The sequence below is a fragment of the Anser anser genome (assembly GCF_964211835.1).
Source record: "Anser anser genome assembly, chromosome: 10".
Lineage (NCBI taxonomy): Eukaryota > Metazoa > Chordata > Aves > Anseriformes > Anatidae > Anser > Anser anser.
Window position 1 is genome coordinate 21768653 of NC_139730.1, and position 14136 is coordinate 21782788.

Consider the following 14136-nt stretch of genomic DNA (forward strand, 5'->3'; position numbering starts at 1 on the left):
TCTTTTCTTTTCTTTTCTTTTCTTTTCTTTTCTTTTCTTTTCTTTTCTTTTCTTTTCTTTTCTTTTCTTTTTTCTTTTCTTTTCTTTTTTCTTTTCTCTTCTCTTCTCTTTTTTCTTTTATTTTTTCTTTTCTTTTTGCTTTGCTTTTTTCTTTTTTAATAGGATTTGGCAATCAAAAAATACCATAGCAATGTTTATACAGTGCAGCAAGCCTGCAGTTCTCAGTTCCCCAGGTATTAATACTTAACAAGGCACATGTTCAGTCTTTCCTATTCATCCTGTTCTTGGTACTTCATCCACTGAAGGAAATACTTGTAATGTTGTTCTACCCTGAAGCTGGGCTACTTTCTGCCAAAACCATTGGCAGTCAATATGAAAGCCATGCTATGTACAAACTCTTCTGAAATTGCTTTCCCTAACATGTAATTGAATTATAAAGTTTTTCTTGAAATACGGATTTTCCTTTTGAAAGACTGTCATAATTCTTCCAAAATGACTACAAAATGTTGAGTACTTCCTTAAAGGCACCTGATAGAAGAAAGGGTGGTGGATGCACACCTCCCTTTCACAATCACCTTAAGCTCTAGTGGTCATTCATCATTTAATCTTTCTGAAGGGCTTAATCTGTAAGGTGCTAAATGCATGTCAAGTAACAGAAAAGCAGGACATTCAGAAAATACTCTGGGGACAGACCCTCTGCCGCCAAAGTCAGTGGGACAGTAAAGAAGCCAGTGATTAATACTCAGATTTTCCCCTCAAAAATTAGAATTGCAGTACCTATGCCTGATTATTATACTACAGAGAAGAAAAAATATTATCAAATCACAGTTAAAAATTCTCAAGATTCAATAATCATGCAGTGCAAATTTCAACACTAATATCTAGCACCTGCTAAACTTCCATATGCAGATTACCAATAAGGAAAGATAAAATGTTTGTCCTTCTTTAATATCTGCAACTATAAGGATGAGCTTAGACCACAGTCCTGTGGTCTTCACTCAGCAGTGTAAAACTCTCATTTATGTCACATACAGTTTAACCGAGTAGGTGGGGATGTGTTGAACCTTCCAGTCATATACACCTTTTGGTTAAAAGATCCACAGAGAGACATGTGCCTCAAGCATTTTTAAAGTAACATATCAGTTAAAAATATTTTCAGTTTTAATATTTAACTTGTTTCAGATGTACCTTTAAGTCTGCAAAATGTTACATGAATAAAAGGCTGGAAAAAGCTGCAGGGCCAATATTTAAGATTCTCTGGTTTAGAAGGAGAAAGGACCATTATTCATATTTGCTGTGTAGAATGCTGTTTGCATGTTCAAGGTCAAAGAGACTGGAAAGTTTGTTACAAACTCCTAAACAAAGTTGGCCCCAAAAAGAAGACTTCCCCCCTTTACTTTCAGAAGAAAGTTCTGAAAGTTCTTACCGTCACATTTTTGTGTCACTTCATTAAACTTGTGTCCAGCTGGGCATTTGCACTCAAAAGATCCAACAGTATTAATGCAATTTCCCCCTTGACAGATCCCAGGGATGGCTTGGCATTCATCCACGTCTATCATATAAAAAAGGAAAAAACACCCACTTTAAATTCATTTCTCAAGAATAGCCATAATAATTTGTCTAGATAGAAATTAAAGTAAATATGCCTACATCCATCATTCACCCATGATAATATTATGATACTTGCTCGTGAAGACAGACACTGATTTTGTAATTACTCTATGCAAAGTATGATTAAGTACAAGATTTTCTACAAGAAATTACATGGTTATTATTGTTACAGACATTAAACATCTAACTGTTATTGCTTTGTTTTTCCAAAACATCTGGGGAATGGTGATGCAGAGAACACAGCCTGCCAAAACCCAAGTTCCTTTAAAGTGTCTGAAGCTGGGCACCCAAAATCACTTGCAACTTCGAAAATCTTGGCAACTCCATACAGCATATAGCTGAGTGCTGAGATGCAGGAGCCCCGAATGAGTGGAGGAGCAGTGTGTGATGTGCATGGAGAGGCCTCGCAGAGGGAATTGCACACTCATTATTGATGGAAATGATTAACTCCTCACACTCCAGTAAGATCAGCATCAATGACCTTAAGCTGCGGTTAGGATTTGACTCAAGGAGCTCCATAGCCATAATTAATGTCTCCAGAGGCATTATTAATCACCTACTTAGACATTCATAACTTTGGCTGGTTTTTGTTGTTTCTTTCTTTCTTTATAACTTTTCCCTTTACTTCTCTCTTCTTGCTTTTAATTTGTCACTTAAGAAAATGAAATGACAAAGATAGTACCACAGGGTAGGTAGGAAGCACATTTTCAAGAAGCCCCGCTTTCTGGCCTGACAGCTGTTTTAGCACAACAACGTGTGTCATCACTGAGCTGCAGAAGTGTTGCAATGGCTTAGTAATAGCTAGAGAAAAGAGGCTAAAGGAGGAGGAGTAACATTGCCATAGGAGACAAGGGAGGTCTGGCTCACACTCCCCTGAGGGCTGCCCCGTGTCTGTGGCTCCCTAGTCTTTTGGGAGCAAGCAGAGCACTCAACACTCTGCACCCCAAACGCCTGTGCTTCCACCCAGCTCCCCAGGGGGTACCAGCTGCTGCTGGCAAAACCCCATTTCTTGAAATCTTGGGCTTCAAGCTAGGATCAGTTTCTACACAGGACCACAAGCTGAAGGAGATGACGCCTTCAAATCTCCCTGTATAAATCCCAGAGAGCCAGCTGCAATGTGTCTTGCAGTCTGAAAAGCAAAGTATTATGTCTGTACAAAAGGCCAAGAGGCAATTTCCCTGGGAGCCATGAGTAGGAAGTTTCAGCAACGCCATGGGGCATATCTGTACCACATTGCAGAGCATTATGTAAAGATCCCCTGGTGATGAACCGGGTTGCGGAGTGCCACAGCAGAGCCACAGCAGTGCTGTGCCTGAGCTAACCCGGGCACTGGGAGGCAGAGACAACCAGCACAGCACCCACTGACACAGCCACGCTGCTGCTGGAACCTGAGCTAAACCAAAACGCTGTGCTACAATAACAACAGTCAAGCCAGACTTCATGGCAATGCACTGAATTTAAAATAAAAAAATAGAACTCATGCTCCTGAGTCACAATGTCTGTTTCAAAATCCCACCTTTTGGCTTTCATTTTTGTAGTTTGTATCTTTAAAAAATCTCAGCTGTAATACTAATTTAACTTTTAGCCAGACAAAGTCAAACTGTAGGCAGTGATATTCTATTTACTTTTTAAAATAAACTTGTCCTCCCCTCCATTTTATTTCTTCTGATTTCTCCACACAATAATAATGGTTTCTTTTCTCTTCAGAGAACCTGGATTTTATTTAACCTGCTTTTCTTACTTAGATTGAATATGGATGTGAAAGCCCTGAAATGTCTTCAGTCTGAATGGATGTTATCTGATTTCAAAAGGATTGGATTTAGTACAATTGTATGAAAAATAAAGCTAATATGTGGTTCCATAGCAGATCTGTTGAAATTATGAACACATTACAAGAGAAAAGAAAACTGGAAAGTACGGGTCAAATATACAGGGCCAAAACTGTGCTGGCACTGCATACAGATTAGCATAAATGTAGCTGCACGCAAAGAAATGTGTAGCAAGCAGAGGTAGCCTTATTCTGAATTGCACAAAACCATCGGAGAGGTCACCGCAACTTTTCTATGACACAAACAAGAGGGCTATAACTAGGTGTGGCATGAGGTCAGGGGTGTGGACCACATATTTATTTACATAAAATCTCAGAACTGTCCAGAATGTTAATTTACAGATTTCTGCACAATTTAGTTCTGACTTTTAACAGTGAGAGAGGAACAGGTTGGCTGAGGTAAGAATATGTACGCGTTATGCAGCATACGCAAACATGCCCATCGTGAAGTTCATCATGCCTGTCTGCAGGCACCAACCGGGACCTGGCTTGCGACAGATATCTACATCTTTTAATACAATGGAATGTCTTGAAGTCCTTCACAAGAATTTAATGATTAAATAAAATTACTTGTAGATTTATAATCTTTATCTCCCCTATTTTAAAAAATACTGTAACTTATTAGAAAATGTTAGACAGATCGAAATAAACTAGTCCCAAAGATATGGCCCTGGGAATTTATAATCCACATCAGTTTAATACATAGCTGCCCCTGTTAACTTTCTCCTGTTTCCTGCCAGACATCCAGACAATAAAAGAATTTATACAGCTGGAAGTACTAGAATAAAAGCCAAAAGCAGTGTAAGGACTTTCTATGGTAAGGCATGCTTAGAAAGAAGTAAGCAACATCTGGGTGGATTTTACGATTTGAAACAAATGCAAATGCATTTCCAAAATTGTATAAAATATATAATAAGTATAATAAGGCATTTGAAATTCATGACGTGTACTTTTCTCCAGGTTGAAGCAGTGTAGCTCAAGAGATAAGACACCCAAGATGAATCCAAACCCAACAAATTTTAGCTAAAAAAATCCCACACCAGATAAATGGAACAGTATCGCCACAGATTGATGCATGTTTTGAGCACTTTTTGAAACAGAATAAAATCCTCCGTGGAATGGTTGAGTGGTACACTCTGAGAAACATGCTACAGAACCAAGGGAAAAGGCTGCTGGCAGTGAGAAATTCATTAAGATGCTGGCTGCTCTCACATGACCTAAGTTACTAATGTACTGACTTGAACATCAGACACTCACTGAATCATGAAGTAATGCATTTGACAATGTTTTTCCATGCTTCACACATATAGCTGAGAATGACTTAGGACAGGTTATTCACAGCAGTGCAACTCAATTAAGATTAACCCAGCAACAATTTCAGCAGCTTTCAGGGAAGCTTTGCTGCTAACTTACCTTGACAGGCCCCCGTTCGAATGTTTGGAATGAAGCCTCGGCGACAGGGATGCGGCTGGGCAGGACACATTTCACAGGGGTGGCCCCACGCTCTCCCAACAGTTGCACAGCAAAGGGTTTTTGTGCAGACTATTCCACTGAGCTGTCCCTGGCACATCTGGTTGGTTACCAAAGTGAAGCAAGGGCCGGTCCTGTAATCTGTGCAAAAGACAGGAAACCTAATCAGCATCACAGTAAAAATAAACAACAAAACTTATAATAACTTATAATAAAGCAACAAGATTTAAGCAAGTCTTCTGCACACAAATTCCCTACTACCCCAATGATTTAACTTAGCAGTGCTCTGCTACAGGTTTTTCTCAGATTTACTTCTCAGTCAAATCCATGGCAAATACGCAGCTCCACGAATACATTGTGACTATTTTACCAGGGGTATTTTATATTTAAGATTTTGCACATCCCCTTTGCAGCTTGGTTTAATCTCTAGTAACACTATTTGGGAGGTCTTTACACTACTTTGTTTTAAATATTCAACACATTAATTAAAATAATACTGATAAAAAAGTTAGGATATGTTTATTTCCACAAGTGTTATTCTCAAATGAGTCTCAAGGGATGAGAATACAGACTGCAGGAAGTTTTTTGACGACAGTTTTCACTGTTATTGAGGCATATGCTGTACCAGATACGTGGGTAAGCTTTGCCTACAGCTGAATGGAGGGCATGTGGAACACATCTGCTTTGATTTGTTTATGGTAGGACAGGCCACTTATCCAATAGAAAGAATTAAACTAAGATATTAATAAAATACTAGTAGACTTTATTTTGTTCCATTCTCCAAGGGCAACAACCAAACAGTGGTACTGCCAACTCAGCTGTCTCCTGCACATCCGGGGTGCGCACTCCAGCTAATTATTCACAAGTGACCCTAAAATGCTTTTCTGTTACGGTGCACCAGGACAGAGTCCAGCATCCTGTAAGCACAGCCAGCAAATTCTAAACCTGACGTTTGTCTGTACTGAAATAGTTACCAGCTGCATAAGCCAAGGTCACTAAGCAATCCACACTGCCTTGTAGCGATTATAAATGCCTCCAATTTTCATGCCACTTCCAAACATTGTTAACAGTAAGATGTTTCCATTAAACCACTGATAAAAAGCGTTAAATAAAGCAGAAGTAAGAATGGACACTTTTCCCATCTGCCCCCCAGGACTCTTGTTAGACAAGTACTCCAGGATTGCTCCCCGAACCAGGTGCACCTTGAAACTGACCACAAGTCCTATATGCCATACAACCGTGCTATATTACTACTGTTATCTTCAACAATTAACCATGATCCTCTCAGGAAGGATAGCAAGTTAATTTGGAAGAATTATTTCTGATAAACTTGTATTAAATGCCACTCACTATCAATGACCTCACATTAAGTAAAGGATGGAGATTCTTCTTAATCTTCATTTTGCTCTTGATGTATTTATAAAAGCATTTTTCATCATCTTTCACTGCACTAGCCAAATGGAGTTCCTGAGCTTTGGCCTTTCTGATTCTGTCCCTGCACAGCTTGCCAACAGCTCTAGAGTCCTCCTGAGTTGCCTGCCTGACTTAATGTTAGGGGAAACACTGGTCTCCCCTGATTTAATGTCATCCTTATATGCTATTGGATTGCTAACACAAAATTTCTGTCCTATCCCCTCCAAACAGTGCGGCTACATTTACAAAACACTTCTCCATCGCCTTCCCCAGCAATTCTGTCAGGCTCATCTTGAAATGGGTCAGAATCTCTCTTACCTCTGGTTACTAAATTCCATTTCATCGCCCTAACTTTTTTTGGCTTGGCATTTCTCTTTCTGCCCCTTCAATTCCCATATTATTTTTCTGCTCTACAACTTCTCTCCAGTTCTCTTCCTGTTTTTAAGCATTTTTGTAGCTACCTTCATTTTCCTAGTTAGATGGCCTTGCTTTGCTTTTGTCAAAACTAACACAGCCTTCTTTCTCATTTCTCATAGTAGAAATGAAGCTTTGAAAGCACGTAGTATTACTAGCTTTATCTTATTTCTTCAGCCCACAGTGAATACGAGTGAGTCAGGACAAATTACACCTAATCAATCAAAAAATTTTAGTTCTGAGATCATTCCTTCAACCTAACGCAAACCGAGGGCTACGACAGATATCTACTTTACTGTATGCAAAACTCCTGATATTAGAACTCCTAATATTAAAACAAGAGATGACAATTTCTTTAGAAACACCACAGTTTTGTGTTGGCAACATGAAACATCCAGTGCACCTCCTAAGAATGAAATCCCTCATTATGGATTGCCCCTACACAGTTTAAATATAGACAGTTAAAAAAGGAGGCATTTTGTTCTCTGTCACAGTGGGAAGCAAACATCAGACAGCAGTGAATAGCCCATCTTGTATTTTATGTTATGTTATGAATGGATCAGCATTTACAATTGTTTGATTTCAAACTATAAATGGCTTATCAGTAGCTAAAATGACTTAGAAATATTGTGAACCCAATGAAGTTCACTTCATAATCATGCAAATTTCCCTGAGGTTTCAGTAACAAGAAGTAGGACAAATATGCACTCAAAACCAAGCAAATCCATCTCCTATTTGTTATTATCCAATCAAAAGAGCTCTAAAATTAAAGCATTCTTAATGTTGTGTTTAAGATCTTTTATGTATTAAAAGAATAAGGCATACAACAAGGAAATATGTTTCCATTAAAATGATGGCCGAATAAAAAGATAATAGTACAGCTAGTAAAGAGGTATCCTTGGAGTTACACCATCTTCCTTAAAACTGTTCGGATTTATGACTTATGCTGATTTTAGAAGACACTGTAACCCATAGGGCCTATGTTACAAAGCACTGATGTGGGATATGAGCTTTAAAAAATCGTTTTTATTTTGTTACAATAACATTCCCTTATGCATTCATGATTACTCAAACTACTTTACGAGTAAAGCTCAAACATAAGATTCCAAGTGATCAGTAAGAAGCTGAAAAAAGAGCCATGGAGAAATACTACTAGAAAAATTTGCACTTTTCTTTTCCAGAGTAAATTCACTTTAACTAAAAAAAAAAGTTGAGATTTGAAATTAATTTAGTACAATTAGTTTTTAAAGATGGGCAACTGATGGTTCCAATGTTCCAAGTAATTTCTAATGCAATTTTCAGCATGTGCAAGCAGCTTTCAATAAGGTATTAATCACGGTTATCTAACAATTTTATCTGCTTCTTCACATCCTTTTTAGCTATTTCTATAAGAAATAATTCCCCAGGGAGCCTCAGACAACTGAGAAGACAGCACAAACTGTGAAAGCACTTTAAGTTCATATACGCCAAAAAGAGCACGAGGGCAATGGAATGAATCTGGTGTATACCACACAAAATCCTGTTTATTAAGTCCAAGGGAAAAAAGCAAGGTGCATTTTGATCTACAACTTGTTCCTGTTTTAGCAATAATGATCGGATAATTTTAGTTATCCTTTCAAAAGATCCCTTATGTTCCTAAATCCATCAGAGAGCCTGCTGAAATATGTAGCACAGAAGGCTTTGATCAAAACCAAGTACACCAATAAATAATGGTAATTGTTCCAAGTAATGCTGGACAGCACCAAGGAGACTCAAACACTGGGTCAGTGCAAGACTTTCTACAGCAGGCACACTTCTTTAGTCCTCAACTCAGAAAACCCTTAAACCTTCAGCTCCTGCTAACCTCTGTTTTCAAGAACAATATATTTTTTAATGTTAAAATACAGTTCAGGTATAATTTTGAACTAAGGGAACACAGATTAAAGAATTATGATAGTGCAAGGATGCTGGATGAAATTCTGGTCACTCTCTCCTCAAGATTCATTCCACAGAAACATCCTAGAAAGAGTTCTTGATGGTTAAATTAACAGCCTGATTTCACAAACTGATAACCATCTGTTGTGGAGGTTGACAGACTCTTCCAGCCCTGTTAGAATGAACTGGAACTGAGTAAGCGCAGAGATCGCAGGGTCAGATCCTAGCAAGTCAGCATTTACCTTACTGTGATGCTCATTTGGAACCTGATTTCAAACAACCAAAGAATAATGCTAGCTAAAAGGTTGCCAGTCTGATTTTCAAGTAGCAGAATCCTTTCAACAGTACACAACTTCACAGGTAAATAAAGTTTCAGGTATCTCCAGAGTTATGGATACCATGGTACAAGTTTGCGCTTCTACACCCAAGTATAGTATTTGGAAAATTATCCTCATATTTTAGTAGCAAATGAAACTAAATACTCCAGTCTAACTAACTGGAGAGACTACAAGAAAGGGTTTGCTATGGTCTATTGGGAAACAAGATAGACAGAGGAGACTGTGCACCATATAACCTGCCTAGTGCTGTATTGCAAGGAAGAAAAAGAAGGAGAAAAATTGGAGCAGAAGCGAAGCAGGTCACTTACTTGTAAGACTGGCCAAAAGTAACTGCCCACCAGATCATCAACCAATTTTTTTCAGAAGGAAATGCAGGTCTGCAGTAGGATTTATTTAACAACACCTTTTGTAACCTGGACTGTGAACAGTTTCTATCATTATCCGCATGGTTTCTATCATTAACCGCATGAAGTTCAATAAGAGCAAGTGCCGGGTCCTACACCTGGGACGGGGAAACCCTGGCTGCACATACAGACAGGGCGATGAGACGCTGGAGAGCAGCCTAGAAGAGAGGGATCTGGGGGTCGTGGTAGACAGCAAGTTGAATATGAGCCAGCAGTGTGCCCTGGCGGCCAGGAGGGCCAACCGTGTCCTGGGGTGCATCAAGCACGGCATCGCTAGTCAGTCGAGGGAAGTGATTGTCCCGCTCTACTCTGCGCTGGTGCGGCCTCACCTCGAGTACTGTGTGCAGTTCTGGGCACCACAGTATAAAAAGGACATGAAACTGTTGGAGAGTGTACAGAGGAGGGCTACGAAGATGGTGAAAGGCCTGGAGGGGAAGACGTACGAGGAACGGCTGAGGTCACTGGGCCTGTTCAGCCTGGAGAAGAGGAGGCTGAGGGGAGACCTCATCACAGTCTACAACTTCCTCGTAAGGGGGTGTCGAGAGGCAGGAGACCTTTTCTCCATTAACACCAGTGACAGGACCCGCGGGAACGGGGTTAAGCTGAGGCAGGGGAAATTTAGGCTTGACATCAGGAAGAGGTTCTTCACAGAGAGGGTGGTTGCACACTGGAACAGGCTCCCCAGGGAAGTGGTCACTGCACCGAGCCTGTCTGAATTTAAGAAGAGATTGGACTGTGCACTTAGTCACATGGTCTGAACTTTTGGGTAGACCTGTGCGGTATCAAGAGTTGGACTTGATGATCCTTAAGGGTCCCTTCCAACTCAGGATATTCTATGATTCTATGATTCTATGATTATCCAATTCAGTAAGGAAGATACCACACTTATAGACTCCCATGTAATGGTGTCACCAAAAGCTCTCTGTGAAATGTAACAGACTGAACAGAAAAGACAGAAGAAGGTGAAAGGAAAAAAACAACTGAAGGGAGTGTCTTCTACTATTTAAGAGGTAAATTTCAACTTTATTTTATCTCATTTGTACAAAATATATATTTCTAATGGGGAAAATGAATTTTACAGTGATTCTGTTTCTCAACGGCATTCTTAAATACAAGAGGGCAGCACAAATTTCAGATTAACAAAAATTAGGATCGGGAAAACAGATGATGAGATTTCCAAAGGAGTTTCCAAAAATGTCCCATGACTGGACACTTGTATATAGCAAAAATTAACAGGGGAGAAGGGAACTCTGAATGCATCAACTCTAGTGTCACCACTAAGAAAAGTATGAGAATCACATCAAGCAAATTATGTTCTTGAGACATAAAGACAGTATTTTATAAAATTAGCTTTCACTGAACCATGAATGAAGAATCTTAAATGAAACCTAAAAGTATGCACACATAATCTTATTTACCTGCATCAGAGATTCTAAGCTGATCCAGCTGTGCTTGCACAAACAGAGCTCCTATCATTTTTCCCAAGTCTAAAAGCTAGGAATGGAATAAATGTATATCTGCTACTCTGATATAAAATTTGAAATAAATGGTGACCTCACAGCAGTAGGGATATAATGAGAAGCACCAAATCTGAAAGCCTTAGTTCTTTGAGGAAGTCATGTTCCTTGACAGCATCAGAAACGATACAATACCTCCACTTCAGTACACTAACAACTACACTGCTAATAAAAAAGAAATACTGCTTCACTCACTGTATGTTTCACTGTACTTCCATCATTTCACTCTCTTCAGAGAAGTCAGAAATGCAGTTAAAGGTGACGGGGAAAAATATCACACATTCTGCCTCATCTCAGGAGGCAAGATGCACTGTGCCCAAAATGAATTTTTTTGCAGTAAAGTTGCAAGAATTACAGGAAGACTCCAAAGTGGCACCAGAGCACAAGGCCACGCTGACTGCAGCAGTAAACACCACCATAGCACAGGGAGTTACAGAAAACAGAGGTTCAGCATTTCAGGCTCAATTTCCAAATGTCCTTCCAAGGGATTCTAGGTATTTTTATGCAAAAATCTCCTGATAAGGACAGAGGGAATAAACAGACTGCTTTATACACATACAACTCCCAAGAAACTAATGCAAACTCATGTGTGCCACTTTACCAGAGGCATAGGAAAGGCCAATGCCCTTGGACTCTATTTACACTTGTCCAACGTTCCCTTTCAGTTGTGTGTAGGCTATCATGAAATCATGTTTTGCATTTATACAGGACTTCATGGCTTTTAAGCACCAGGCAGAACACTGAATGACCACTGTCAGGAACGCATGGGATAACAATTATTTACCTCCATCTTTCTTAATAGGGGACATGCCACATCTCTCGCTTCACAGACTGAATTGAGACAGACACACAGCACCACGTTCCGATGTCAGCTCGATGCACTGACTTCCAACCATTTAAAAACTCAGACACAGTAAGTCTCCGTTCCCAGGTGAGACGGAAATGCCAGTTGATAAATGCATTCTATCCCAACACTCTTTTTTCCACATGGGCCATTTCCTCAAATAATTACTCACTGTTAAGCTCTCCCCTGTCCCCTCCTCCCTCCAGCCAGACACCATTACTCATCCCAGTCAGATCCCAATGTGTCATCATTGGAAAGTACATGGCAAAGATATCTGAGGGTGTTCAGAAGGAAAGAAAACAAAATTTTGTAAATATTTTAAATCTTACTTCCTACAATGTCCAAAACTTCTTACTAATGAGGCTTGGTGGATTTAGCAGTGGTATGTGAAGAAATTATCACCGTGTCACTTCTGCTGTTTTCCAGTGCCAGAAGTGGCTTCACATATTAACAAGACCGTTTCTTGGTTGCTTCAGTGCACAGTACAGCCCAGAACTCGAACTGCTGAGATTTAACACCGGTTAGTGCTGTAATGTCACTGGAGCTGGGGACCCAGAGTGCACTCAGTCAGCACTGTGTCTGGCAGGGGTATAAATCTGGCAGCAGAAAGGGCTCAAAATACCACAGCTGTGCTGTGGACAGATCAGTGCTCCAAGTTGCCTCTCATTATTTTAACGAGAGTAAAAAACATCCATGGAGGCATATCCAACACTTGCAATAAATAACTTCCACTGGTATCATAACTCTTTATTCTGTATTAGTCGACCACAAAAGTTAGTTCCAGCCTCATATATTCCAGACCTAGGAATATTATCCCCTAATTCATGAATCTGATGACCCCATTTCTGCATGTCTTCCTCACCTTTGCTTGTTGCAAATTGTTCTCATATATTGACTTGCTGGCACACTTCAGCCCAAATTTATTTTCCATTCCGTAAGCTTCTTCACAAATCCCTTTCTGCACAGATGATCTGTTTAACATGTCCATCTAGCAAATATTATCTAGTCTTCCTAGGATACTGGTTAAAGAACAGGACTTTTAAATAACAGTTTGCTAACCACATCAGACTAACATTATCAGTTGCACTGGATATAAAGAACAATTCAGGCTGGCCATTTAAAAAAGTATTTTGGCAATTCATTTTCAAGAACAAATATACAACTTTTTCATGCCAATTTTGTTCTTGCAACTGACCCAGTTCTTGAAGTCTGTAACTGAAAAGTAATAACATTACAGTAATAAAATAAAAAAATAATGTTCAAAAAATTATTATAGAATTGGAGTGATTTGTTGCACACATTTTAATCCAACACGCAGACTAAGCATTTCACCAAAATCAAGGCTTTAGCTCTGTTGTTCCCAATTATGTGCGGCAGCAGTCCAAATACAGAAAATTGTTACCACATTTTATTCTTTTCCATGATGAAGAAAACAGTAAGCAATGCAGCTAAATGCAGAATAACTTCTCATTTCTGAATAATCAGTTACCTGACAAACTAACCCACCCTACTTTGCTATGTAAGATACAAAGGAACATTTCTTCACAGATTTTAATTTTTCCAATTTCTTTCACAGGCTAACAAAAATGAAATAAAATTCTGAATTGATTTCCATCTCTCTTTTTGCAAAAAAGTAACTAACGTTGGTGACATATTTATTGTCAAGACCGGATGATTATTAAGGAGAATGGATTCAATTGAAGAACTCTGGAAGTTTCACTTAAAAAGCACAAGTTGGCTGAAGTTTATTACTACTTTTTAAAAAGTAGAGCTCTTAAGAAGTGCCACGTTATAGAAACAGTCTTAACATACCACAAAGTATTAACTATTAAATACCAAGGTAAGGACAAAGCTAGTAGACAGGCTTTGTAAATTTTTTCTCTTTGGCTCCAGAAGACACTGACTATAAAATAGCTAAGACTATCCAAAAGTAGAGCAAACAGTGTAAGAAAAATAGATCCTAATGAGTTATAGTATATTAAATAGAGTGACATCCAAAGAAAGGGAAAATGCTTTCAGACAATGCAACACGCAGGATTTAAAGACATACTGCTCACATTTTAAAAGAAGGAGTGGTACAATATATTAGGAATAACTCTGTGTGTGTTTTTTTTTAATGTAAATGTTCCTCTGCAGTGTCATGAAACAAAATACAATTGCAGAGCACTGGAATGAAACTCAGTCCAGGACTGAAGACGGGTTATAAATAAAAAGGGGAGGTGAGAGGAAAGAAAAGAGCCAATTTCACTGTTCAAGCTAAGTGAAATACAAAGAGTAAACATACAGCAGGAATGGGAAGAAGTCGACTCTGTTTCAGTGTGGATAACTTAAAGGGAAAGCAGTAAATCTAATAATGGTGTTTTGGGTGTCAGTAAGTATATAT

The 14136-nt window shown here is 39.0% G+C and overlaps 1 protein-coding gene across 2 annotated transcripts in view; it reads right to left on the reverse strand.

Moving 5' to 3' along the window:
* The window catches only part of FBN1 (fibrillin 1), a 157676-nt gene that overhangs the window by 97737 nt on the left and 45803 nt on the right, over positions 1–14136 (reverse strand). For both annotated transcript variants that reach the window (XM_083850113.1, XM_083850116.1), the window contains 2 exons: positions 4853–5050; positions 1427–1552 (listed from right to left, as the gene is read on the reverse strand). In XM_083850113.1, coding sequence (XP_083706239.1) covers positions 1427–1552; positions 4853–5050 — 324 coding nt within the window. The remainder of the gene's footprint in view (positions 1–1426; positions 1553–4852; positions 5051–14136) is intronic.